The sequence below is a fragment of the Carlito syrichta genome, unplaced genomic scaffold (assembly GCF_000164805.1).
Source record: "Carlito syrichta isolate Samal-C Ts95f unplaced genomic scaffold, Tarsius_syrichta-2.0.1 Scaffold303364, whole genome shotgun sequence".
In the NCBI taxonomy this organism is placed as follows: Eukaryota; Metazoa; Chordata; class Mammalia; order Primates; family Tarsiidae; genus Carlito; species Carlito syrichta.
The window spans coordinates 268519-296175 of NW_007247460.1; the positions used below are offsets into that span (position 1 = coordinate 268519).

The window sequence follows — 27657 nt, forward strand, 5'->3', positions numbered from 1 at the left end:
GTCAGGAAATCCACTCACCTCAGCCTCCCAAGGCGCGGGATTACAGGCTGAGCCACCGAGCCCGGCTCGTTCTTACTTGTTTAAGAAAATTAATTCACAACTGGGCTCGGTGGCTCAGCCTGTAATCCCGCGCCTTTGAGAGACTGAGGTGAGTGGATTACCTGAGCCCGCGGGTTCGAGACCCGCCTGGGCAACGAGACCTCATCTCTACAATAAATCAAAAAATCAACTGGGAATGATAGCGCGTGCCTGTAATTCCGGCTACTTGGAAGGCTGAGGCGGAAGGATCGCCGGAGCCCAGCAGGTCGAGGCTGCGGTGGCCGGGAGCGGCCACTGCACTCCAGTCTGGGCGACAGAGTGAGACTCCGACTCAAAAAAAACAAGAAAAAGAAAGAAAATTAATTCACTTAGGAGAATAGTAGCCTTGTGGATTTTTCCCTGAGGTGATAGTTTTTCAGGTGGCTTTTATATTTTTCTTTGTGCTTTATTTTCACAATTTTCTACAATAAACGTATTCAAGAAACTCAGAAAAAAATTTTTTTAATGGGGGGAAGAGATAGAGGTGAAATCCACCACATTCTTAAAGGTAGAAACAGCATCAATGTCATACTGAACTAGCCGATGTCTAGGGAAGCTCTGGGGTGAGGAGAGGCAGGGGAGAGAAGGGCAGGGCAGGGGTTGGTTAAGGAGCTTTGGTAGCAGGCAGGCCCTGCAAATCAATCCAGTGATGGGTGTGGCTGTGCCTGTGCGCTCAGCTCTTCCCTCATCCTCCCACCCTCCCTACCCTTGATTAGAGAAACCTGCTCTTTTGGTCTTAATTTGCATTTTCTCTTATATTCGGTTGCGGCCACCCCCCCCCACACACATGTACACACCCCCTCCCCTGTTTGGAGCATCCTTTCCACAGTGCCCTGATCCCTGAGACTGAGATGGGAGTGAACAGTGGAGGGAAAGAAGGAAGGGCTGCACCAAGAAACACCTTGTCAGTTCAGGACCATAACTCTGTCTCATTCTTTTTCCCCGGAGAGAGGAGACTTGAGCCTCTGCTTTTTTATAACTGATGGCAGGCAGGGGAAATTACCGAGTGATTATCAGAGAAGAGAGGGGGGACCGATGGAAACAAGGCTGCAGGAGCAGCAGGCTGAGAGTAACGTCTGAAGCCAGAGCCCAGTCTAGTGCTGCTCTGGCCCACTAGCCACTCCCTGCCATCAGAATCTACTGGCTTTGGGTGGAGGTCTCAGGCTAAGAGACAGCTGACATTTGACCACTGGCAGAGCCCAGGGCTGCCCCTCCATACCGTTGTCTCAAGGCCCAGCCCTTGCTTCCCTGGGCAGAGGGAAGCAACCCCATGCCTTTCCCACTAGCATGGGGCAGGTGAGCCCTGGGACCTTCAGCCTTTTCCTAGGCTTCCTCCAGAGACCCCAAGACTGGGAAGAGCAGTAGTCCCCTGTACGGCACTGGGTTTTCCAATTGTGGTTTTAAATGAGGTCTGCTTTCTCAAACTACTTTTTTTCTGTGGCCTGCATTGTCCCTGCCATCCTTAGGCCTCTTGGGTATAACAGGCTCTGGGACAGGCTACCAGCTTCACCACTAGCTTGCTTGGTGACTTTGGGCAAGTATCTTAGTTCTCTTGGTTTCCTGCTCTATAAAATGGGGCTTTCATCCACATCATGGAGTTACTTTGAGGATTAAATGAGGTTAGTGCAAGGCACTTGGCTAGTACCCGGTGCACAGTCCCTTGTCACCTGTGCTTAGACTATTATTGGTATTGGTGGCAGCGTCACCCTTCTTAGCTCTTGTAGCCTGGTGCCTCTCTGTCACATCCTTCTCCTGATCAGCTCTTGCCCATCTTTCAGGGTACAGCTTAACCCCCACCTTCCCAGGAAGCCCTCTCTCCTCTGGCGTGTCCTCTGAGATCCTGCAGCTCCCTCAGGAGCTACTCCCTGGTGTAGTTGGTCTTTGTTCTGTGCTGGGGTTCACATGATCACTCTTCACCATTGACCTGTGTGGATCGCCCACCCTGGGCATAGATGTATAGAGGTGGCCATGCTAAAACCACTCCTCCTGTCGTACCTCATGTCAGCACAGCCACAGTACCCCATGGTGGATGTGTGCATACAGATGTGTCCAATGTCTTCCGGGTAGAAACCCAGCCCTGCCTAGAGGAGTCCAGGCTTCACATATAAGGACAACTGTGTATGTCAGGCGGAGAGTTTGCTTTCATTTTAACGGACCTTCTGGAAACAGTGTTCTGACACGTCCCAGCTGCAGAGAAATTCTGACTATGGGGACATGTGTGCAGCTGGGGGAGCATGGCTCTGCTAGAGAGCAACTGGTGCCTCAGCAGTCACAGTCCCTCCCCGGCAGAGTATATCTCTTCTGTTCTAGGGGTCGTGACGGTCACAGTAGCCATGCCATGTGTTCTCTTCCACAGACTTCTCTCGTGGAGATCTGTGTGACTTCTGAGTCCACAGAAGTACCTGTTTGGGGCAGGTGTAGGCGGATGGGACTAGTGAGATGCTCCCACCCCTTGACATGGTCTCCCAGGGACACAAACCAAGTGTTTCTGGGCCCCTGCTTGGTCATCAGTGAGTGGAGACTGCTGAGGATACCTGGAAGCCGAACTGGCCAAGGACAAAGGGGCTGCAAAAGCCAGGGTCCCGGCCCTGAACTCTGCCTCTCTCAATAGGGAGGGGACACTCAACTGCTAACAAACCAAGACGGGCTTGGGCTTTTCCTTGACCCTCCAGGGCAGTAGCCTCATTGGTTGCAAAAATCACCTGTGCACCCCTAAACATCTATGGGCAGTCCAGTGTCTCCCCAGCACCTGGCAACCCTGCCCTTCACTCTGGATTTCTCTCTTGCAAAGGCTGGAGGTTGAGCATGCTGGAGAGTTTGAGCTTTGGGTACTTATCCCAATGCACATCTGTTGGGTCCTAGATTCCCTGCTGGCAGGGAGGAGGGGCAGGTTTGACCAGCCCCAGGAGAGCCCAGCTGATCTTAGTGTGCAGGTGATTGGGTCACCCAAAACAAGACACCCAGATATGGTTCCAGGGGCACTGGATATCTCCATGCTAAGGGCTTGTTTTCCAATGTGAGGCTAAAACATCCTTTGGCGATGGGGTCAGACAAGAGACCTTGCTTCCCACTGGCCAGGACCATTGGTGGCTGCCACATTCTTCCTTTCCTGTGTGCTACCATGTGCAGGGGAAGGTGGGCGGAGCTCAGAGCATATTGGGACAGTGGGCGTGGGTTGGGGACCTTCCTGCAGCCCTGCCCTTTGCCCTACCCTGTAAACAGGGACAGGTCATATGAACAACAAGTGCAGAGGGAGAGGCTGGCCCCTACCTCTGGCCCAGAACAGCCGACAGCCCTCAGCAAGTAACTTAGACCAGTCCCTGTTTACCCTTTGGCCTTTGTCACTATTTGTTGACTGAAGACCTTACTGCAGCAAGACAATATTAACAAGTGAGATCCCTTTCGAGATGGAAAAGGACATTTTCCTTCTCCTAAAATCACATGGACAGGAGGGCTCTAGAGGTGTTCAGAGCCCTGGAGGGCTAGAGAAAGCTGAGCAGAAGGGAGTGTGGGTTGCCCTAGCCCCTTTCCCTTTACCTGAACCAACGCCTCCAGCTCCTTCCCCAGGATGCCTAGAACCAGATCTTACTGTAATTCCTCCCTCCTCCGGGGCCTCCAGTGTTCAAGTGACCACTTGCACCCATGGTAGAACCCAGTGACAGATGCTGGTGGGAAGGAGCAGCATTCAAATGGACTGGGCTGATGGAAAGTAAAACTCGTTGTGGCTGCTGCCCCAATAAACACTTCTCCTCCAGGAAGGGCCCCCAGTAATGTCGCGTGTGACTGTATGAGCCACTACACAGAGCAGAGTCCCCTGACCCTCACTGAGCTTCTCCCGGAGTCAGACTGGCCCTCGGCTCAGTGCCCAGGCTGCATATCCAGAGGCCTGGGCCTGCTCCTCACTGTTTCCCCCTTATTGAAGGCCTCAGTACTCCCTGTCCCCTTGCCTCCAAAATGACCAGTGGTCTATCTCCAGGGACCCACTCAGGTCTCAGAGTTGGATTCTGTACAGGTAAGAGGAGGGAAACACTATCCCTTCCCCCAGAGGTGAGGAGAGGTGGCCTGTGGGGATTCCTATAGGAGGAACATTTGTACAAGACACTGAGTAACATGATTCTGCAGGAGGGAGGGCAGCGCTGGCCTCTCTGCTCAGAAGGAGCCATGCCCTAGATTTGTGGCAGTTGCCCTTTCTTCTCCCTGGCAGGCTGCTGCCTGCACCTTCCACGCTTGGCTTTTGTCTTCACCAGACCCCACCTGCCCCAGTAGGAAGAGCCTGGAGCATATTAGTCTGATGGGGCTATAACAGCCCTTTTGCCTTGTGCTAGCTCTGTGACCTTGAATCAGTTAAGTCAGCTTTAAAAGCCTCGGTTCCTTTCTGTATAATATGGGCAGTTCCTGTTGTTTTTTCAGGTACTGAATATAAAGCCCCCAGCACAGTAAAGTGCCAGGACAGACCCCATGTCACCTCCCCCACAAGGCCTGGCAGAGGGTACCCAGGGAACTCTTGTTATGTCCAGATCTTAGTGACCCTGAGGACTACTTCTTGCTGTCCCCTTCCCTTGAGTTCTTGAAAGCAGACTGTGGCCAAGAACAGGCCCAGAGATACCGTCCCGGCTGTGCCACGCGCCGTGTGAGCTGTTTCCCCATCTGCAAAGTAGGGAGCAGTAGGAACACCTACTTTGTGGAAGTTGTGAGGCCTGAGAAAGGCAAGATGGGGAATGTCCTTGGCCCAGAGCCTGGGTGAGGAGCACTTAATGCTCTGTCCAACCTCTGCTGCCAGGAGCCCTCCTATGCCCTCCCTCCTTCCTCAGGTACTGGACCCAGACCAGGCCAGGCTTGAAAACTGACTTTGTGTTTCAGATTTCTCTTGGGGTTGTGAAGCTTTTTTAAAAGCTAAAAAAGTCTCTATTAACTGGGCTGGGCACAGTGATTCATGCCTATAATCCCAGTACTTTGGGAGGCCGAGGCAAGAGGATTGCCTAAGCCCAGGGGTTCAAGACCAACCTGGGCAACATAGTGAACCTCATCTCTACAATAAATCAAAAAATTAGCCAGACATGGTGGTGCATGCCTGTAGTCCAGCTACATGGAAGGCTGAGGCAGAAGGATTGCCTGAGCCCAGCAGGTCAAGGCTATGATAGCCATGATCGTGCCACTGCACTCCAGCCTGGGCAACAGAATGAAACTCTGACAAAACAAACAAAAACAAAACTCTATTAACTGAAATACTTAAGCTAATAAACCATCTCACCTTATTAGCTTCCTAATTATTAATTCACAAGAACTCAGAACAGGGCTTGGCATATAGTAAAATCTCAGTAAATGTAAGTGTGCTAGAAGGTAAAGTAGAAAGTTCTTTTTCCTCCCCATAACCCTTCTTGTGAAGAACTTTTTAAAAGACAATGGTCCTGGGCCAGACATAATCATGCTATAATCCCAGCATTTTGGGAGGCTGAGGCGGGAGGATCACTTTAGCCTAGGAGTATAAGACCAACCTAGGTAACATAGTAAGACGTCTCTACAAAAAGTAAAAACAATTAGCTGGACATGATGGCATGTGCCTGTAATCCCAGCTACTCAGGAGGCTGAGGTGGAAGGATCGCCTGAGCTCAGGAGGTCAAGGCTGCAGTGAGCTGTGATCATGCCACACTGCACTCCAGCCTGGGTGACAGAGTAAGACCCTAACTCAAGAAAACAAAACAAAAGAACTGTTGTAGTCCCTTTCTCCCTGAATAACGAGGGTATGGCTTCCAGAACTGTTTCTTGCCCTTTGAGGATTTGTAGCATTGGGTAGTCACCACACAAACGAATCCCATAGTGGGAGATGTGGCCAGTTCAGGAACTGGGAGGACCCTGCACTGTACCTGGGACATGCTTTGAGAACTGTTTGCTTTTGTTTTGTTTCCATTCACCTGTTTTTCCTCAAAGCTGCATACACTTCTGTTGACTGGGGTCTGGTTAATGAAGGGCCTGACTGCAGCTGGATCTGGTTTTCTTGGTTGTCAGCCTTCAGTTCGGCATTAAGGTTGCCCTAAGAGCTGGTGAAGGTTATGAGTAAATGTTAGGGTTCAGGAGGAGTTCAGAATATCAACGCGATGCTGTCCTCGTGGCCATTCACTCCCTCTTAGAAACTTGAGGTTGGTCCAGCTCAGGCCTCACCTGGGCATCCTCCTCATGGGGCAGAAGGTCTGGGCAGGTGGTGCCTCTCTCTGCCTTTCCCCATCAAGACACAGTAGACGTCCCAGAGCAACTGCTGGGACTTTGGTGACTCCCAGGTTTGGGGTGACGCAGGAGCTGGCCCCTGACCTGGAGTGGTGCCCAGGCCTTCCTCATGCCCCACAAGGAATGTGTTCTCCGTTCTGGCCTCGGGGCTCTGTTCACCTGGGTGCTCTGGAGTGCAAGGTTGGCAGTGCTCTCTGTGGGACAAATTTATGTCACCACACACAGGTTCTGTGGAGGCTCCCACAGCAGGCATCACTACAGTTCAGCTGCAGGGGGGGCCACCAGTAATGGTCTGCATGAGCTGGCCCAAGTTACTTTTCCAGATGGAAAGTAGCACTCACCACCGTAGAACAAGTCCAGAAAGAGGTCCAGAGACACATGGGGAATTCAGACTCCTCAGAGGTCGTTCCAGATTGATAGAGATAAAACAGTTCACTCCAGAAATGTACAGCTTGCTGTGTGGACAAAAATAAGGTTGGATCCTGTCTCTCTTAACACCTTACATCAAGATCAATGCCAGATGGATTAAAGATTTAATTGTAAAAAAGGAAACTGTAGGCCGGGCTTGGTGGTTCAACCTGAAATCCCAGCACTTTGGGAGGCTGAGGCAAGTGGATTACCTGAGCCCACGGGTTCAAGACCAGCCCCGGCAACTTGGCAAAACCACGTCTTTACAATTTAAAAAAAAAATTAGCTAGGTGTGGTAGTGTACACCTATAGTTCCAGCTACTTGGAAGGCTGAGGCAGAAGGATCACTGGAGCCCAGCAGGTTGACTCTGGGGTGGCCATGAGTGTGCCACTGCACTTCAGCCTGGGCGACAGAGTGAGACTCCAACTCAAAAAGCTGTGAAATTACAGAGAAAATATGGTAGAAAAATTTAAAAATAATCTTGGATAAGGAAGCCTGACAAAACTGAGAAACTCCACAAAAAACTGGGTGCGTTCAGGCACAAAAATAAATGCACTCCAGTCTGGGCAACAGAGTGAGACTCCAACTCTAAAAAAACAAAACAAAACAAAAAACAAACCCTATAAAAGTCAAAGAATAAGTGACAAACTGGAAAAACAAATGTCTAACTCATCTCATAAGTAAAAGGTTCATTTTCTTACTGTGTAAAGCATTCCTACACATCTGTACAGAAACAACTATAATGCATAGAAAAGTCCTCGAAGGATAGAGATGGGTTGTTCCTGGAAAAGGAGCTTCAGGTGCCCCGGGATGCACAGCAGAGCCCAGAGACCAGAGCGTCAGTGCTGAGTCTGGGCCCATGCACTTAGCCTGTGACTTCAGTGCCTCCTGGGCCTCAGATTTCCTAGCTGTAGCCCCTGGGATGAAATGGCATGTGCACATCCAGCATGTAGGACACATGGAGGCAGCAATGCAGAAACGGAGGAGTGTGCAAAGACGTGACCTCCCCTCTGGGCGACACAATCTGACTCTTGTAAGAAATGTACCATGGAAACTACAAGGAGAGACATTTCTTGCAGCACTGCTGGCAGAGTAGGGACCTGGCATTGACGTCACTGAGGGAAGCACAACCACCTGTTAGAATTTTAAATGCATGTAGCCTTGGAGCAGGGGTCCCCTTCCTAATCACATAACCAGACGGAGTGCACTCAGCGTGTTGGGAAGTTCACGCAGCACCATTAGCAGTGGTGGGATTGGAACCAGACATCTTTCAGCAGGGAACTGGTTACGTGAATTACAATATATTCCTAGCCTGGATGATTATGCAGCTCCTAAGAAGGGACAGGTCTACACAAACTGGTGTGGAACAATCTCCTGTACAAAGTGATAAAAATAAGATGTTGGACCACGTGTACAGGAATTCCATGTGTAAAAATGAATCCACTGGGCTCCAGGAAGTGGCAGTCCAGGAAGTGGCAGTGGGTACCTCTGCAAGAGGCTTTGTGGCTGAGGGATGGGCGGCACCTGTGGGTTTTGCCTCTTAGGACATACTGTGTATTTTAAAATTTAATCTGAAAATACCTATCTCATGACTGTGTGAGTAATAAGAGATCCTCATGGGACTAGAGGCATGTAGTAGTCAGGCTGTATGAGTTCACATCTCTGCTCCACCACTGGCTATGTGACCTGAGATATTCTGACCTGTGTGCCTTGGTTTCCTCATCTATAAAACAAGGATTAGCAGAGACCCTAATATGCAGGGTTATGAGCATGAAATGGGATAATCCATGTAAAGGCTCTCAGCCCTGGTCATGCAGTAAGCAAGCAGAGAGTGAGCACCAGCCAGCCTCCTCGCTACTGTCCCCGTTGTGCTTGACACTGTGGGATGGGGGCTCCATGCACCTCTCCCCGCTCAGCTGCCCTGTCGGGGCCTTGTAGGTGGGTGAGAACTGCCCAGGGCAAGAAAGTCTTCTCACTTGAGGCTCTCCTCCTTGGAGCGAGGCTGACTCCTTGGGTGCCTGCCCCTGTCACAGCTGCCCGCCTGAGGTAGCTGTTACAGACTTGGAATTATAAAATCGTGTCTGTGAGGAACCTTGGGATGAGTCTACCAATTCTTCCTCTTGGATGGTCGTGGAACCTACTTCCCAGAACAATGCATGTACACTCAGGTGGGCCAGGGCTTGTGACCAGGCCTGAGCATGCGGTGCCCCCTTATCCTGTCTGTTCTGGCCAGGGTAGGCACCCTGTGCACATTCTGGAGTCCTGGCACTGCCCAGCTTCCCCAAGAGTCACTCAGTGGGAGTTGGCAGTCCAGATAGATTTGTCTGCACACCCTCTTGGTGCCTGTGGTGAAGGAGAATTTGGCGTGGGGCCCTGACAGGCCGACCTGACATATGTAGCCTCCAGTCCTGAATCCAGGAGGGGCCCTGATGCCTCCTTTCTGCTCTCAGGGGTCTAACGTTATGGAAGAGCAAGACCTGCGGGAAATCGGGATCAGTGACCCTCAGCACCGGCGGAAGCTGCTCCAGGCCGCACGCTCCCTGCCCAAGGTAACCACCAACAGCTCCGCAGCCTTGGCCTGTGCCTAACAGTACCTGACCTGAGGACAGGGAGGAGCATGGCCCTGCCACATGCAGATCACAGCAGGGTGTTTACTCCTCATCCTAGAAGCCCCTAGGCCTGGCTGACTACCTTTTGCTTCCTCGCTCAGTGCTAAGGCCTCTGGAGAGTCAACAGAGCAGTAGGCACAGGGAGTGGGGGAGGTTCTGAGGGTCTGTCTGGCTCAGGAGCCTGGTGCCCACAGACTTGGCCTGTGATCCAGAGCCCCTTTCAGGGTCTCTCCTGATTCACTCAAGCTCAGGCCAGCCCATACTGACCCCTGGCAGGTAGGCCTGGGAGGAGCTGGGCCACGAAGCCAGGAGCTGATGGTCCCGAGTCTCTCCTCCCTGACTGTGCTGGTGCTGGGCACATGGCCCCCGTCGCTTCTACTCGCCCAGAGCTTAGGAAGCACCCACTCCACAGGCACACACCATTTTCTCGTCCCTCCAGGCCTGTGACCTCATCAGAGCACAGGGTGGAGCATTCTCCAGACTCATCCAGTCTTACCTGCTAGGACCATCTTCCCCAGCCCTAGAGTTGCTCCAGGGCCTCCCACTCCCAGATGGGGAAACCAAGGACACAGCAGTAATAGAAAGGTCTGAGGGACAGGAAGAACTTAAAGGTGTTGAGGACTCCAAGCCTGCAGGGCCCTCCTTGGCCCTGGTCTGTGTGAGTTGGCCTGGCCCCAGGGTCTACCAGGTCCATGTCCTGTAAGTGCTAAGATGTCATTCCTGCCTCCCTCCTCGCCCCACAGGTGAAAGCTCTGGGCTATGATGGAAACAGTCCCTATTCGGTGCCCTCTTGGCTGGACTCCCTGGGGCTGCAGGACTATGTCCATTCCTTCCTGTCAAGTGGCTACAGCTCCATCGACACTGTGAAGAACCTCTGGGAGCTGGAGCTTGTCAACGTGAGTACAGTCTCTGCTGGGGCTGACCTGGGCCTCCCGAAGCCTGAGCTTCCACATGACAGCAGTCCATCAGAAGAGGCTGGGGCTGGAGGGGACCGTGGGCCCAGTCGGCCACCTGACTCTCTTCTCCTCGCCTCCTTTGTGCCCAGGTCCTAAAGGTACACCTGCTTGGCCATCGCAAGCGCATCATTGCCTCCCTCGCAGACAGGCCCTATGAGGAGCCACCCCAGAAGCCCCCGCGGTTTTCCCAGCTGAGGGTGAGTTGGAGAGGGATGAAAAGGAAAAGGAATATGCATAATGTATTTTTAGGAGTTAAATAGCATTCTCTGGGATTCTTCAGAGACAGTGTGCCCTCTATGAAGAGGAGAGCATAGCCCCTCCCCTGTCTTGTTCTTGGGGCCAAGTCTGCCCCTAAGTCCAGGTGAAGAGAGGAGTACAGGAGAGCATGTTTTTGGCTGGTTATTATAAATATATGCCACCCATTTACATTCAAAGAAGCTTGGGGTGGCCATAATCAAGAAGCCAGTTTAAATCTAAATAGAAAATAAGGTCTTGGGGAAAGTGGGAAAACAGGTATACAGGTCTCAGCCTTGCCTGGGTGTGTCTGGTTGATCAACTCAGCTCTGCACCAGGGCCAAGCTGGGCCGGTAGGAAAGACGGGGAGGTTGGAGGAGTCCCCTTCCCTTTCCAGGCAGATTGGTAGGAACCTGAGACAAAGCTTGGATCACACAGCAAGGCCTCAGTCCTGAGCCCCACCCTGAATCTTCTGAGTTGGGATTCCTGGACTGGGATAGCTAAGAGAGCCTATGATTTTAAAACCTCATGGATGATCTATTGCTCAACCTGATCACCCCTGGCTGCAGAAGGGTTAGACTCTGGGAGCCTGAGTTGGAGCTCTCCCTGCACACGCACAATGTGTATGTGGTATGTGTGATGGTGGGATGAGAGCAGCACCCGCCCACCAGAGCTCCTGTTGTGCACGGGCCCTGTGAGCCTCATCTCATTTAAATCTCCGACAGCTTCAGAAAATGCATACTGTTTATCATCCTTTTACAAAGAAAGCTGAAGCCCAGCCTTGTGCTGATAACCAGACACACAGCTGAGATTCAAATAGGGACACTGAGAAGCCTGATTTGTGTTCTCAGGCCCAACTGCAGGACTGAGGCTTTTCTCAAGAAAACATTTTGGTCTTGGTCATGTGCAGAGAACTGCAGTGACTTGTGACAAATGATTTTATCTTTGATGAATTAAAAGTGGTATCCTTGCCCAATAACCCTCCCTTTCCCATATGGCTCCGAGCCAAGGGCCACAGCAGACAGTGACTGCTCCCCTGTAGGACTGGGCTGTCAGTGCTTCCCAGTTCCAGGAAGGATTGGTGGCTTTGATTGTGACCAGGCTGGGCTCTGGCCCACTTCCAACAGGCTTCTGGTCTGAAGTGTCATGTGTCTGATGCCTCTATGGTGTTGGTCCCTTGGCTCCTTGCTGCTTCTGTCTCATTGGTACTGCCGCCCATGCCGCCCTAACCAGCCTGAGACTGGGTTCTTCCCCTGAGCCACCTGAGTTCCACCTGGATTTCTCCTCTGCAGTGCCAAGACTTGCTCTCCCAGACGTCATCCCCCCTGAGCCAGAATGATTCCTGCACCGGGAGGTCAGCAGACCTGCTGCTGCCTCCTGCGGACACAGGCAGGAGGCGCCATGACAGCCTTCATGAGCCTGCAGCATCCTCTCGAATGGAGCGCTTCAGAATCCAGGTGGGGCAGGAGGGGTTGCAGCTAGGGTCCACCTCTTTCCTCTGGGCAGGACAGGGCCTCCCTGAGCTATCTGCTGCTCCTGTGCCCAAACACTGTTGGGCTGGCACCAGGGTCAAGAGGCAGAGCCACCCAGCCACCATGTGTGTGGCCCATGCAGTCCCCAAGCCTCCCAGAGCAGACTGCACAAGCCACTTCAGCTGTCAGCTGCTGGGGCCGCTCCTACCCCCACCCGCCTGTCAGAAGCTCATCCCCACCGCTCCTCCTCCGCCCACCCTGCAGTCCCCTGCTGGTCCCATGGCCCTCTCAGTGCCTTTCTCCCTTATCACACTCGGTCGGCAGAACTGCTTTCTCTCCAGCCTCCTCAACCCCACAGGCTTCTGTTCTACTTCTCAGCCCATAGGTGGCGCAGCTGGAAACCCCCCTGCTCCTCGGTACATCTCTAGCCGCTGCCGGACGTTGGCCCCATCTCGCACTCCTAGCCCTCCCTTTCAGGGCATCACTTTCAGGGGTCCTGGGTTTACTCAAGACCTGCTGTTTTGTTGCCTGCCTCCCAGTCCCCATCACGGCCTGTGAGACACAGCTCTGGCAGATGTCCCTCATGCCCTCACGTTCACAGGGTGAACTTTAGCTTTACTCCTGCGTGTTTCTCTGACTCACTTCTCATGTCTGACCTCTGGGGACCTCCCTGACCTTTTCACAAGCACAGCGTGAATTTTAAGAGACTTAAAAACACCTTTCCAACAACTTCAGTTGCTCTGTATTGAGAGACTCTTTGCAGGTTGCTGAGAATGTGGTCTTAAGTGTTTCCTGGGTCATTTCCTTCCTCTCCATGCCTTACCAGTACCCTAGGCAAGGACCTATCAACTCTTACCTGGACTGCAATGGTCTCTACCCCCAAACCCTTGCTGCTGCCCCAAGGATCCGGTTTTTTTTTTTTTCTTTTGAGTCAGAGTCTCACTCTGATACCCAGGCTGGAGTGCAGTAACATGATCATAGCTCATCACAGCCTCAAACTCCTGGACTCAAGCAGTTCTCCTGCGTCAGCCTCAAGTAACTGAGACTCCAACATGCACTACCACTTGTAGGTAATTTTTTTTTGTAAAGATGCAGTCTCCCTGTGTTGTTCAGACTGGTCTTCCTCCCATCTTGGCCTCCCAAAGTGCTGGAATTACAGGCATGAGCCACCATGCCCAGCCCCAAAGGATCAATTTAAAATGCATCCCTAGGCTGGGCAGTGGCTCAGGGCTGTAATCCCAGCGGCCAAAACAGGGGAAGATCACTAGAGACTAGAAATTTGAGACCAGCCTGGGCAACATAGTGAGACCACATCTCCACAAAAAATAAAAAACTTAGCCAGACACAGTGTGCATACTTGCAGTCCCAGCTACTTGAGAGGCTGAGGTGGGAGGATCACTTAAGCCCAAGTAACCGAGGCTATGGTGAGTCATGATTGTGCCACTGCACTCCAGCCTGGGTGACAGAATGAAACCCTGTCTCTAATATAAATAAGTGGCATCCCTGGCTATGGGTGCCTCACTGACTTCCCTGCCACACGGGCTTCCTCCAAGGCCCAGCGCAAGGACATGAGGCTTCGAGGGGCCTGACTCCTGCACGCCTTTGTTCTTGGTGCTGAACAACCTCCAGCGTGCATGCTTCCCCACTGTTTTCTCCTCTCTACTTTTGGTTGTTTCCCATGTCCTTTGAGACTTGTCTCAGACCCCGCAGAGCCCTTTCTGAGCCCTGCTCAGAAGAGGCAGTTGGGTTCTCTGCCTCTTCTCTAGGGTTGGAGACACCACCTCCACCATAGCATTTGAGTTGCCTGTCTGCCCCTGCCCTCTCCACTCATCCCTTGAGCTCGCCGAGTCGCTGGCTTGTTCACCCATGGGTGTGCTGGAACCTGACAGCGAGCCTGGGAGTACCTCTGGGATAAGTAAGCAGGCGTCCAACTGCATGTGTTCTACAGGAGGAGCACCGTGAGGCCAAGCTGACCCTTCGGCCCCCCAGCCTGGCCGCTCCCTATGCCCCTGTGCAAAGTTGGCAGCACCAGCCAGAGAAACTCATCTTCGAGTCCTGCGGCTATGAAGCCAATGTGAGTCCTCCTGCCCTTCCAGCATGGCCAGCCTCCCTGCTCCCTGTCCCTTGTCAGCCAGGCCCTGCAGCCCTGAAGCCCAGCAGGCTCTCAGACCCGCCATAATGCCAGGCCCAGGGCTCGGGTGCTGTTCTCTATCTCTGACCACTCAGCAGCTAGGGAAAAGGAGTGGAGGGCCTCCCCACCTGGGACAGGAAAAGGGAGTATTGTTAGGAGAGGAAACCACCTGATTGCAGGACAGTCCCAAATTGACTGGGCCACCCTGTGTGGTGACACAGGACTTCCTAAGCCTCGCCACTGCTCACTCCCACAGTATCTAGGCTCCATGCTGATTAAAGATCTGCGAGGGACAGAATCCACGCAAGACGCCTGTGCCAAGATGCGGGTAGGTTGTGTGGGGTGGAGTGTGCTGTGGGGCCGGCAAGGACAGAAGGAGCATACGGGAGCCATGCTACATCAGGATGGGAAGGAGGCAGGGGCTGTGGAATCCCAGAGGCTTCGCCCTGAGAAGGTGTGTTCACGGGGCCACCCTTGTTTCCTGTAGAAATCCACCGAGCACATGAAGAAGATCCCCACCATCATCCTGTCCATCACATACAAAGGTGTCAAGTTCATCGATGCCTCTAACAAGGTGTGCTGCTTATGAGGACTCTTGGTGGGAGTGGGATCCTTCTCCCTGTCAGAGCCGTCTGGGTACCCTTTCTCATCTCTTGTCTCCCTCGAGGGTGCCTAATCCACTTCTGCCACCTCACCAAGGTGCTGGTCTCTCATCTCGCATATCCTTATCTCTGAGCACCTGTTGCCAGTCCTGTCCCCAACTTAGTGACCACCACTGTCTTCCTCAGCATGGGCTCCATTTGCCTGCTTGGAGGCTCATAGCTGTCAGTGGTGTGATCTCTTCAGTGAGCAAAGGACTTCCCCACGCACCCCCTGCTTGAGATCCAGCCTTCCTGTGACCTTTCTTACTTTACTCCCACCCTAGAAGGTGGGAGAGGCTGGGGAGAACTCAGGGTTGGATATGGACATTTTTATTTCCTTAGTGGCCATGCTAAGGGTGGAGACTCCGTACCCAAGTCAGACAAGGTTCAACACTGCCCCCAGCCCCCACCAAAAAAATGAGAAGAAGTGGGGTTTGGCTGATGCTCTAGACTGGGACAAAGAAAGGTGATGGCAAAAGGCTGGGCCACTGGTGCCCGAGACATCCCTGAGGGGCCCGAGGATTCCAGAACACCTCTTTCCCCAGCAGAATGTCATTGCGGAGCATGAGATCCGGAACATTTCCTGTGCAGCCCAGGACCCGGAAGACCTCTGCACCTTCGCCTACATCACCAAGGATCTGCAGACCAGCCACCACTATTGCCATGTGTTCAGCACGGTGGATGTGGTGGGTGGGGCCCTGGGCTGGGCGCGAGCCCTGTGGGGTCCTGCCCCTTCGGGTGGGCACAGATGCCCACATGGTGCCCTGGTCCCTAGCTGGTACCTGGCAAATGTTTGGTTCATGAGCCAAGTCCAGCAGCCGTTTGGGGTGCTAATGACAGATTTTATTCTAGCTTTTATTTTTTAAATTTTATTATTGTATATGTATTTTTAAGAAGCAATGTCTTGCTATGTTGTCCAGGCTAGCCTCAAACTCCTGGGTTCAAGTGATCCTCCCGCTTCAGCCTCCCAAGCAGCTGGAGTTTCAGGCCTGTGCTACTGTGCCCGACTTTCCAGCTTTTAGTCAAGTGTTTCTTAGGTCAGGCAAGGCCTGTGTCTCTCTAAGGCTTTCTGTTTGTCAATCTGCTGCTCCAGTTCCATGACCCTTCAGCGGGGCAGTCTCCCTGAAATGCCCTTATGTCCCTCTCAGGCAGCAGCATCCTCCTTGGCAGTAGGTTTTCTTCCCTCAGATTCCTGCTTGTTAAGCCCTGAGTGCCACTGGGCTGAGGTGCATTCATCCTCACACAGCTGCCCACAGGAAGTAGACCAGAGATGACCACCCACATGATGGGTCCCTCTGCCCTCAGACAAGACCCAGTGGTGGTCCCAGACCATCCCCTCCCCCAGCGGGAAGCCAGGGGGTTGGGTCCCTGCTGCCTGGGAAAGTAGCTATTTGCAGAATTTTTCTGACTTCTAGAACACTGACAGCCCCGGGCATTCCCCACTCTCTACTTGCTCTGGTTCTTTGGAGCCAAGAGTCTCTGTGCCCAGCTCTCTGCTTGCTCTGGCCTTTTGGACTCAAGAGCCAGGGCTCTGGGATCAGATTGCCTGGTTCTGCCACTAGCTATCTGTGTGATCTTGGAAGCATCACCTCTGACTGTCTCCTCATCTGTACAAAGGGGAATATAATATGACCAGCTTCCTGGGGCTGTTTTGAAGATTAAATGAGGCAGTTCACACAGCACTCAAAAGTGTGGCACGCACTTACCTGTAGCTCACTTTTCCACATAGTCAGTTCTGCTGCAACGCAGCACAGGCGCTCCTAAAAATCACTGTGCTGTGTAAAATCACACAATGAAAACCAAAGTTTATGGGAAATGGATTAGGGGCACAGCACTCAGATACTCGGTGACACATTAAAAAATAAATGATAGGAGCTTGATAAACAGCACAAGCACCATTTTATTCATATCGAATGACTAGGAAATGCCTGAACACTCCAGTAGACATGATACATAACACTGAACAAGAACTGCAGTTGATCTGCAGAGGTGTGCACTGCCCGTCTAGCTCCTGGCCCTCAGCCTCTGTGTGAGGGGAGAGCAGAGACCTAGAAAGGGAGAAAGGACAGGAAACAGGGAGGTACAAGCCACAAAGACTGACAGGAGGGACAAATGAGGGGCAGGGCTGTGTGGCCAGGTGGCCGTCAGAAGGGTGCAGCTCATGCGTCCCTGGGGGACAGCATCTAGGGATACTGTGGCACCAGGTGCAGGCACAGGTATCTCTGTGTGTCTCACGGGACTCGGTCCAGCTAGCAACAGTCTTTGCATTTACCCAGCACTTCTGTCAGATGTACTCACACATATGACGCAAAACATCTTCTGCTTAGATTGTTCTTTAGCATATTGGTCGAGTTGGAACAGATGTGTATTTTCAGCACAAGTGTTCTCCCATTACCTGTCCAGACATCTGTGCCTGTGCTCGGGTGGGGGTGTGAGGACAGGGCAGGGGAAAAGGGATTAGGGCACTGGAAGCCTGAGTGCTCAGGTGACAATCTGTTTCCTCCAGAATCTGACGTATGAGATCATCCTGACGCTGGGACAGGCATTTGAGGTGGCCTACCAGTTGGCCCTGCAGGCTCAGAAGTCCAGGTCAATGGGAGCCTCTGCAGCCGAGATGGTTGAAACGAAATCTTCCAAACCAGTGCCTAAACCTCGGGTCGGCATGAGGAAATCTGCAGTACGTGGGCCCCACTCGCCAAGACTCCCCATCTCCCTGACCTGGGATCTACGGGGAGCGGGAGGGATCTGGCACGAGGAGGGTCTCCTCGCGCTTCCAGGCAGCCAGCCCCTCAAGGAAGCAAGTCACATATTAGCCCTCTCCCAACACTGCCCAGGCCCTCAACCTGGAGGGCAGCAGCTCCTCTGACCTGGGCGGGCATTTGTCTGCCTGCAGTACTCCTACTCCCCCAGCTGGGCTCAACCTAGGGTGAGGCCGTTGAGGGACTGCAGAGCGCGGGGCCCTCTGGCCAGGCCCTAGTAACACCATCATCCCTGTGTCTGTGTCTGCTTTGCTTCGCACCCCAGGTGCTGCTGCCCCCTGATAGTCGCTGTTGTTACTGTCACACCTGCACCACCCACCGTCCTTCCTACCTACCGCTGCCGTCTGTTAGTCCTGGAGTCAAGGTCTTTACGCCTCCTGCTGTCTTGTGTGTCAGTCTCCCTGAAGTGACCGTGAGCGTTCTTAGGGTCTGGTGGCCTCCTCCTCTGCCTGCGTGACATTCTTTTCTCCTTTCCTGAGATGCCCTCTGCCCGTTACTGTGTGTGCTTTAGCCCTCTCTGTGTTTCTGTCATGTGTCCTCTCTCCAGAGGTCTGGGATCACTGCTGTGATCTCACCTCAGGGTGAGCTCTCTGGCCTTACCAGAGGGACCCAAGGCTTGGAATTTCCAAGCCCCATATCCCCTTCCTGCCCACCACGAACAGGTTTGGGGCCTAGAGCAGAAGACTTGAGTAGGGTGGGGTTCCTTTAACTGAGTTGAGGAAAAGTTATCCCTGGACTGGAGGTGGCCCTCCGAAAGATGCTCCAGGAAGGATGTCACTGCTCCCCGACCCCAGAGGCTTGCTCTTGGGCTGAGGGGAATAAGGGATGCCCCTCACAGCCTGTGGGCTCCAGCCCAACCTGGGGGCAGAGGGACATGTGAGTCCTGCCTGGTTCTTGCCTGGCTTGGAGCTCCCTCTCTAACTGGAAACCGTTTCCTTGTTTGGCAGCTGGAACCACCCGATGTGGACCAAGATGCCCAGTCACATGCCAGTGTTTCCTGGGTTGTGGACCCAAAACCAGACTCTAAGAGGAGCCTCAGCACCAAGTATGAGACCACTATCTTCTAAAACAACCCACTCCCTGTCTCCACTAGTCTCACTGTGCCTTTGTCATCTGATCTTTCTGCTGTCCTCAACTCTCTCCCTCCAGCTGCTGACGCCAAGGCCCCACTTTCACTGGGACCCGCCTCCCCCAGGCAGCAGCTCTAGGCACTGTTCATTCGCAGCCTCGTACCTAGAACCACCGAACACTGTGAACTCTCCCCCTTGGGCTGACGACAGCCTGGGGGGGCGAGTTGCCTTTGAGGTGGGCACCAAGAGGGCTAAGGGACTGGGTTGCACCCAGGAAGCCTCTGCAGGCAGGCACTGTGAGTCCTGAGGGGTGGGCAGTCTTCGAGCAGAATCCATAGGGCACCGTTAACTCCCTCTGAGTTGGGCTGGGCTCTCTCTGTTGGCTCCCTTCTCCCTTCTGCTAAACTGAGCCACAGTTGTGTGCCGCTGCCAAGAGCTGTCTGTTTTCACCTTTCCTGACAACCAACCACTGTGACCACCCAGTGCCAGAATCCCTCAGCACTGCTCACAGCTGACCTGCTGCCCTGCCCCGCCCTCCTTTGCTGCTCTAAGGTGTTGGCCTCGCTGTTGTTGTCGGGGCCTTGGGAGACCCTGACCTCAGTGATGTGGCTTGACCAAGGACAGACTGCTTTCTATGAGGGCCCAAGGTATGTGCCAGGCCCTCGGGCACATGCAGACTCCAAGGCGTGGGCTTTGAGCATCTGAACATGCACAGGCTGGCTCCGCTCGGCAGGTCCTCAGTCCTGATGGGCCTTCTACTCCAAGGAATGGGGGAGCATGCATGCAGGCAGCCCCTTGTGTCTTCGCCACTGATTCGCAAGGCTGGGAGCCCTGGGCCTGGCTCTGGAGTTTAGCTCACGGGGGAGGAAGGCCTTCCTGCAGGAGCCAGCAAGAGGGAGGCCCGTGCCCTGCACACACAGTGCGCCTTCTTCCCTCACAGAGCAGAGCTGCTCGAGGACAGGGCCCGGGCCGAGCAACTTCCATTGTCCGCCAGGAGCCTCCTGACGCTCGTCCACGGTGTGGGGATCAGACATAGTCAGGCACCAGCCGGTCCTGTCCCTCCCTGCTCAGCCTCCCCAGCCTCTTGGCTCCTCTGTGAGGAGAGGCCGCTCAGCAGCCGTGACTGTGGAACGGAGTCTTTGAAGAAGGCCCACATTCTCCGGTGCAGGCAGGCAGTTGAATGGCAGGAGACGGGAATGACGCGATTCCAGTAGGAAGCGGCGCAAGGGTAGCATAGCCCGGTAGGAGAGCCAATAAGCTGCGGCAGTAATTGAGAGTTGAAACCCAGGGCGGGTTCGCCCGCCCGCCTGTCCTTGTGCCTTCCTGAGCGGACTGGCAGAGCCAGAGGCAGCAGCGGGCATGGGCCGCGGTGCTGGGAGCTATGGAGCAGCCATGGAGAGCCTGGGGGAGGCTGTGAGGGCGTCTGTTCTGCTCTGTGTTTCCTTTCCGTTTCCACCTGCAGGCCCCTCTGGTTAACCCTTTCCTCCCCCCACTGTTTGCTTCTGCCAAGCTGAGCCACTGAGGAACCCACTGTGCTGCGGAAACACAGACGCAGGAGCACAGGCTCCTCCTCCAGCGCCGCCATCTCACCTGCAGCTTTGAAGACCCAGGCCCACCTCTGCCTCTTCTTGCTGCTCGGCTTGGGCCTGCCACCACCAGGCCTTGCAGAGCCAGCCCTGCCGGGCCGCAGAGAAGCACGCCAGGCCTCAGCAGATGGGACTGGGACTCCCGAGGGTCAAGACGTGACTTGTTCAAAACACATTTTTTTAACAGAAAAAAAATCCTTTTATAAAATGAACTTTTAACACTTGACTCAAACCTCTAGGTCAAACTGCCAATCTTGAGACAAATGAGGTCAGAGGAGAGGGGCGCTGAGACTGGCTAGGCCAGCCTGTGCAGCTCTGTCCCAGGATGGGAGGGTGGTGTGGCTCCCTAGGCCTAAGAGCAGGAGTGGCCTGTGGGCGAGCCAGAAGGCGCAGGCTCAGGAGTCCCCTGTGCAACCCAGCCAGATTAGTTGCTGTTCCTGAGGAACTATCCAGATTCTTGTCCCCATCAAGGGGTGGCTGGACACAGACGCTTCAGTAAGACACAGCCTAGGAGGCACCTGAGCAAGAGCAGGGTTTCCGGCCTGCCTCTGGTGTTCCAGGTTTGAAGGTCCAGTGGCCAGACAGAGACATGCGGGCAGTTTCTGGTGCCATGAGGTCTTAGCCAGCACCAGAACTCCAGGCGTTTCTTGGTCTCTCTCCTGTTGGTGTCAGAGGACTGCCCTGCACTGGCTGGCCACAGCACTCTCGTGACGTACTGTCTGAGCTGTGTCAGGAGCAAAAGCAGCTTTGTCTTGGGCATTAATGGGTAGGTTAGCTAAGATTGCTACTTGCCAGTGTGTGATTTGTCTAATCAGGTCTGTGTGATTAGGGCTCATGATTCTCTGATTTGACTGTTATGTTCTCAGCTGCTGGGCTCATCCCTGGCTCCAGGTGTGGAAAAGGCTCAATAAGGTGACAATGCATTGATTTTCCTCCAATGTGGCCTTCAAGGTGGGCTGGCGTCCTCGTGCCCCACGGCTGCTCAAGCCTCTCTCATAGCTGGCTTCGCTTTGAAAAGTTGCTTGGGCTATGTTCTTCCTCCTGAACTAGCGTGGAAACGAAGAGGCTGAGTCTGTGGGGTTGAGAAGTGAAGCCAGGTCAGCTGCTTGTCCTGTCCCTCCCAGTTTGCCAACAAGAAGAGCGTTTCCTCCCGTGGGTACTTGAGCAGGCCTCATGTTTTCTGGTCCCAGGACGAATATTCCAGGTTCCAGCAGCACTTCTCTCTCTTTCCTAGCCAGATTGTGAGTGTCGATTGTTGGTATGTATGCAGGCAGAGTGCCCCTGAGCACACACGCATAGCCCATGTGACTGGCCGGAAACCAAAAGCAGGCTGTGTCTTGGGCCAGCTTGAGGCTGGGCTTGTGGGTTTCCCGTGCTGAGCGCCCCCTGTACAGTAGAGGCAGGTTGTCCTCTACTTCTTGGTACGAAACGAGGACCTCGACACCATTTCCTGCTTCATTCGGGGCCTGTGGGGATTCCTGTGAGGTAACACTGTGCAGTAGTCAGCCCCTGCTCTACCCCACGGATGGACACGGACGCCACGGCTCTTAGTATGCTGTGCTGCTCCTGCTGCCACACTCGGGCTGCTGCCCTTCCTCCCAAGGAGGCTGGGCCGCACCCAAGTGGGCCTCTGTTGGTGGTGGTGGGTCCAAAAAGAAAACCATGTAGACACTACGATGAGTCCACAAGCTGTCTTTTGTTTTTAGATACTACGCAGGTGTTTCTTCCCCCTTGAAGCTGCTATACCTTCTTTATTTATTCAGGGTGTTTTCCTGCCGAAGGCCTCAGCTAGTCTGTGCTGGCTCTAGGTTGTGCTTTGAGATTGGTTTATTTCAGAAGAGTGAAGAAAGGTGAATGACTGGCTCTTTCTTCCCTTGCCACTCCTCCTGGGGGCAGGTACTCTCCCTTCCCTGGAAAGGTCGTTGTAACTTTAAGGACAGGCTCAAGCGGGAAGGCCCCTGCCTCTACACTTCTCTAAGTGCTGGCATGCAGTGTGGCCAACCCTGCCACTGCGTTCTGAACTGTGAAGGAGCCCGTGTGGCTGGGTGGAAACGAGATGGGCTCAGCACCTGTCCCCGGCGCAGGCTCCTTGCTCGCCCTCCTCTTCTGCTCGCCGCTGCTCTGTGCAGCAGGACTCGCGCCTCCAAGGTCCTTCGTGGGCCTCGAGCACCAGGCTCCAGCGGAGTCCGTGAGAAGCCTTAGGTCTGAGCAGGCAGCAAGCGTAGTTGCAGTGATCAAGATTTTAGACAACGAGTCTGACCTCGGTCTGTTCTGAGACACCCAGGCCTGCAGAGCGCAGCTCACGGAAGTGTTGTGGCTAATGGCACGGCACTGGGACGGAATTGTAATAAAAATGTTATTTAATCTTTGTCTCTGTATTTTGATACTTGAATGACTTCCCTTTTGTTTTACTGTACATATAATTGTTGATCTGTCTGATTTTGTCTGAATTATAAACATCTTGAGGTACCAAACATAACCAATCTGTGCAACAGCATAGACTGACCTCACTACCCGAGAGAGTGTAAATGTTCCTGGGCTTCCAGCTTTGGTTTTGTTATTTTCATAACCGTACAACTTAGAACAGACTGAATTAATAAATGAGAAGCGACATAAAACCAGCCTTATTTTTCAGTCTTTGAATTGGAAAGTGTCTTGACTGTTTCCTGGCAGAAGCGTGGGCCCCGGCTAGACACTGGCTCCGCTTGGTCCTGAGTGTCCGGCTCTGCTTGGCGGAGATGAGAGTCTGGAGACTCCACTGTCCGTCTCGTGCTCTGTAGAGGTTGTGGTTAACCATGTTTGGGTGCAAGGACCCCACACTTCACCCTCCCCTCCTCAGAAACACCAGCTTGTGGATTCCACGCCAGGGCCATGTGCTAGTGTCTCCTCTGCAGCCTGGGCTGGGCTGCTCCCTCCACAGACAGGTCTTGATCTGTGCACCAGGCAGCATGTGGGACCTAGAGCGGTGGAAGAAATGATTGCCTTTCAGGAACTTGGTTTGGTTACAGAGGTTAAGTTTTAGATGTTTTGGGTGTTTTTAGATGCTGCTAGCCCGAGCCACACTGTGGTAGGGATGCAGAGGGGTGGAGTGTTCCCAGAGAGCAGTGCAACAGGGAAAGGGAGGGGTTGCTGCGCTGGCATTGAAAGAGGAGGATTCGGAAAGGCACCAGGGGAGCTCATCGCGGCCCCTTCAGTGATGGAGCACTTGCGTTCCCAACCCTACTAGAAGCCTTACGGGGAACCGTCTTATGAGCCCCCACAGCTCTGGCAGGTGCTGTCGCCTCCATTCATAGAGAGGGGCTGGGCCGGCTTCAACCCCAGCTGCCTGGCACTGAATGCTTTCATTCATGCGTTTCTGTGAAATCTCCCATGTTAAAAGGGCTTTAAAAAAGAGCTCACTGATCTAGCCCAGTACCCGATTTTATTTGTGAAGAAAACAAGGCCTAGAAAACAAGGAAAATGATTTTCTCTTGGTCAGCCAGTGAATAGTAGAGAGGACCAAAACCCAGGCTCTTACTTCTAGTTAGAGCATCTCCGCCACACAACACTCACACGGGGAGCATGGACTGAGGCCTGGGCACGGAGGGTCTCGTGTTCAGACGAAGGTGTTCATTTTCCTCACACCCCTCTGCTCCCTGGCTGTGGCATCTCTCCCGAGCAGAAGAAACTAACAGCCAGGAGAGGAAGGTCTGCTCATAACTGGCATCACTGCTCTACTGGAACAGAGTACCCGGACACGTTGCCGCCCATCATAATCCCACTAGGTGCTGCCTTACACGAGACTCTCTACAACTGCCCAACCTCGAGACTGATGGGTAAGGAGACAGCCCATCACGCTGGGCACCCGGGCCTGCTGTTCCAAGCCACAGGCAGTGCTGCACCGGACCAGAAGAGGATGGGAGGACTGGAGGAGGAATGGATTAGGGCAGCCTCAAGGAGGGGCAGGTGGGACACACTCCGCAGAGCACTGCCCCCATTGCCCCCGTCCCCCCATGCCACTCTCCGTTCCCCTCTGACGCTTGAGACAGTGGAGCTACATGCTGGTGGTCCTAGGACCTGGAAGCAGGGAGTGCTGCCACGGTGGCGCCGCCTTCTGCTCTGTCTCCAAATGCAGGCAGACCCTCCCTGCCCGCTTCCATTCACTCCCCTCTCTCCCTTTCATTTCTGCTGCACCCCCACGTCCCTTTGGGTTCCTCTTCACACGTGCTCTGTGGTCCAGGCTCCCAGGTAGCTGGGGCATTGTATTGTAGGTTGGTGACCAGGCCATGAGGAGAAAGAACTTTGCCAACTGGAGCACTTTCCAAGGTGCCCTCCATGGCCACCCTTGGCTTCCTAAACCTAGAGGGTATCCAGGTCCCAGCCAAGTCCCACAGACAGGGACAGACAGACTGTTCAGTCTGTCACGCAGCTCCAACGGTGGGGCGCAGACCATCAGCTGTCAGCGAGCGACACCCAAAGAAACTGAGATCTGAACTATCCCCTGCTTAGTGCAGCCTCTAAGACTCAAACTGCTTTTTGCAGCACTCAGCCATTAGGACCACCATGATAAACATGTATTTGCCAAATAAAAGAATTTCCCTAACACTGTAAAATATTACCTAGTAAAAGAGCTGGGACAAGTGGGTAGTGGTGTGGGGGCAGGGAGTGCAGGGAGATTCCTAGTCTTATGCCAAAATAAATCCCAGATGGCTCCCATATTTAAATGTTAAAAAAGAAACTTCAAAGCTAGAAGAAAATGGGAGGTTTTTTTCCCATAAGCTTTCTAAGTGTGTTACAAAACTGAGTTCATTTTTTTAAGATTAACATATTGGACTATACAAAACATTTCGACATAGCCAAACACACCATTAAGAAAAAGAAGCTGTTGAAAACTAATGTTTGCACCACATGTAACAAGGACAACTTGACATAGCTGCCAAAAGTAAACTTGAACTTCTGTGCCCAGGAAGATCAAGCAGATGTGCTTTTCCCAATTCTTCCCACTAAGTACAATGAAAGCCCCCAGCAGGAACACCAGTGGGCACAGACAAAAGCCTGCTTAGGGCCAGGAAGGAGCAGCCTAGCAAGACAGAAGACTTAGGCCAGGCCCAGTGGCTCAATCAGTAATCCCAGCACTTAGGAAGGCTGAGGTGAGTGGATTGCCTGAGCCCGTGGGTTCGAGACCAGCCCGGGCAACTTGGCGAGTCCTCATCCCTACAATAAATCAAAAATTAGCCAGGTGTGGTAGTGCATGCCTGTAGTTCTGGCTGCTTGAAAGGCTGAGGTGAAAGGATTGCTGGAGCCTAGCAGGTCAATGTTGGGGTGGCTATGAGTGTGCCACTGCACTCCAGCCTGGGTGACGGAGTCACTGAGACTCTGACTCAAAAAATAATCATAAGTAAATCATGGCTGGGCACGGTGGCTCAAAGCTGTAATTCCAGCACTTTAGGAGGCTGAAGCGAGAGGATTGCCTGAGCCCACAGGTTTGTGACCAGCCTGAGCAACATGGTGAGACTCCAGCCCAGACTGGAGTGCAGTGGCCGCTCCCGGCCACCGCAGCCTCGACCTGCTGGGCTCCGGCGATCCTTCCGCCTCAGCCTTCCAAGTAGCTGGAACTACAGGCATGCGCTACCACACCCGGCTCATTTTTTGATTTATTGTAGAGATGAGATCTCGCCAAGTTGCCCAGGCGGGTCTCGGACCCATGGGTTCAGGCAATCCACTCACCTCAGCCTCCCAAGGTGTGGGATTACAGGCTGAGCCACCAAGACCGGCTGTCAAAAACTATTATAAAAGATTCTGCAAAAACACAACCTTGACCAAAGACCAAAAAAGTATTTGACCTTATTTTAAAAAGTACTTCTGCAAGTACATCAGGTCAGCTAACGGTCCAATTCCAGATTGGTGCCACCCTAGTTATTGATCCCTGTAGCAAAGGATAATGATCTTAAAACAGTTATGTAACCCTCTTCATTTTTCCTTAGAAACCTTTGTTTTCCTTTGCCTCCCTAAATACTAGTTAAGTATGGATGGGTATTTTCATTACAGTTGCCTGTTTGTGAGTAAATATCATTTTCTTGTAGAAAGCCTGTTTGTTATTTAGGTTGACATCAGTGGTGTCAGAAGTGGGATGAAAGCACGCTGGCCTCAGGAGAATCAGCAGCCCTGAAGCAAAGTGTGGCGCTGACTGAGCCCTTTGTGCTCTCCGTTTCTGAGTCACCTTTTCTGTCCTGGTGATCTCCTCTAGAATTCTCAGATGCTCTTGCTTCGATGAGTTGTGTTTGGCTTTATTTGGGATTTGTTTCACTGATAAGTCCACAGTCAATAAAGGACCTTACATCCCTCCCGGAATGATAAGACTTTTTATCTTTTCTCGTAAGTCCTTTCTGGTATAAGGACAAGTGTCCTTCCGGTTTGAGTACTCTGGTTTCTACAAAACTTATATTCTGCCTGTGAGGCAAGTCTTTTCTGGTGGATTTACTTTGGATTCTTTCTGCATGCCTAATTTAATATTTTGTTTAATCTGCATGCCTGAGTTAACATTATTGTGAGCACTCTGATTTTGGTTTCATTTTGGTTTGGTTATGCATGTCTGTAAATGATTTGGCTCTTATCCCTTACTTGTTTCTGGAAATTTCCCAAGAGCAAAAGTAAACATTCTAAATGGTGGACACTACTGGATGACTAATTAAACACCACTAGGGCCATCACCATGATCTAAAACACAGTTCCAAACTCGTGACGTTCTCTGACAGGATTTATAGGATTTTCTTTGCTCTTGAGAGATTAACAGGAAACAGAATGGGATTCTCTGACATGAGGCCTGCCAGGTTTTCTGGGAGTTCAGCCAGCTATATGATATGGCCCATCCTTGTGCACATTTTAAAACTGATGGGCAAATTACATCAAGGAAAATTCAGAGTTCAGTGGTCATTCAAACACTCCCTAAATAAACCTGCAACTGTAGAGTTAACATGTAGAGCCTTCTAAGTTCTCTGTCTCTAATTTTTTTCCTGCCTACTTTGAATCTACTTACTTGTCTGCTGGTGTTGAGATACAACTCATTGTTTATGGCATTCTAGCCAAGACTAAAAAAAAAAAAAAAAAAATGTTTTAAAGTTTTTTTCAAATGAATGGCTTTACAAATTACAACAGCTCCATGGCAACCATCAACCTTGATACCTTTTGGAAATATAAATTTAGGATTGTCTGACTAACAATTGCTTAGGGCGATGCGAACTAATTAAAGAAGTAATAGTCTAAAAGAAAATGACTAAGCCGGGCTCGGTGGCTCAGCCTGTAATCCCGCGCTTTGGGAGGCTGAGGTGAGTGGATTGCCTGAGCCCGCGGGTTCGAGACTCGCCTGGGCAACTTGGCGAGACCTCATCTCAACAATAAATAAATAAAAAAAATTAGCTGGGTGTGGTAGCGTGCACTTGTAATTCCAGCTGCTCAGAAGGCTGAGGCGGAAGGATCGCCGGAGCCCAGCAGGTCGAGGTTGCAGTGGCCGG

General features: G+C 52.6%; 1 protein-coding gene across 2 annotated transcripts in view; it reads left to right on the forward strand.

Moving 5' to 3' along the window:
• ANKS1A (ankyrin repeat and sterile alpha motif domain containing 1A) overlaps positions 1-20800 on the forward strand; it is a 116753-nt gene extending 95953 nt beyond the window's left edge. The window contains exons 13-23 of one of the 2 annotated variants that reach the window (XM_008058492.1): positions 9160-9258; positions 10062-10214; positions 10364-10471; positions 11801-11965; positions 13929-14054; positions 14368-14439; positions 14599-14685; positions 15301-15438; positions 17259-17429; positions 18459-18556; positions 20092-20800. In XM_008058492.1, the coding sequence (XP_008056683.1) occupies positions 9160-9258; positions 10062-10214; positions 10364-10471; positions 11801-11965; positions 13929-14054; positions 14368-14439; positions 14599-14685; positions 15301-15438; positions 17259-17429; positions 18459-18556; positions 20092-20095 (1221 nt within the window). In that variant the 3' untranslated portion in view covers positions 20096-20800. Of the gene's footprint in view, positions 1-9159; positions 9259-10061; positions 10215-10363; positions 10472-11800; positions 11966-13928; positions 14055-14367; positions 14440-14598; positions 14686-15300; positions 15439-17258; positions 17430-18458; positions 18976-20091 lie in introns of those variants that run through there. The other variant, XM_008058491.2, reaches the window with a different exon arrangement.
• The last annotated feature ends 6857 nt before the right edge of the window (positions 20801-27657 follow it).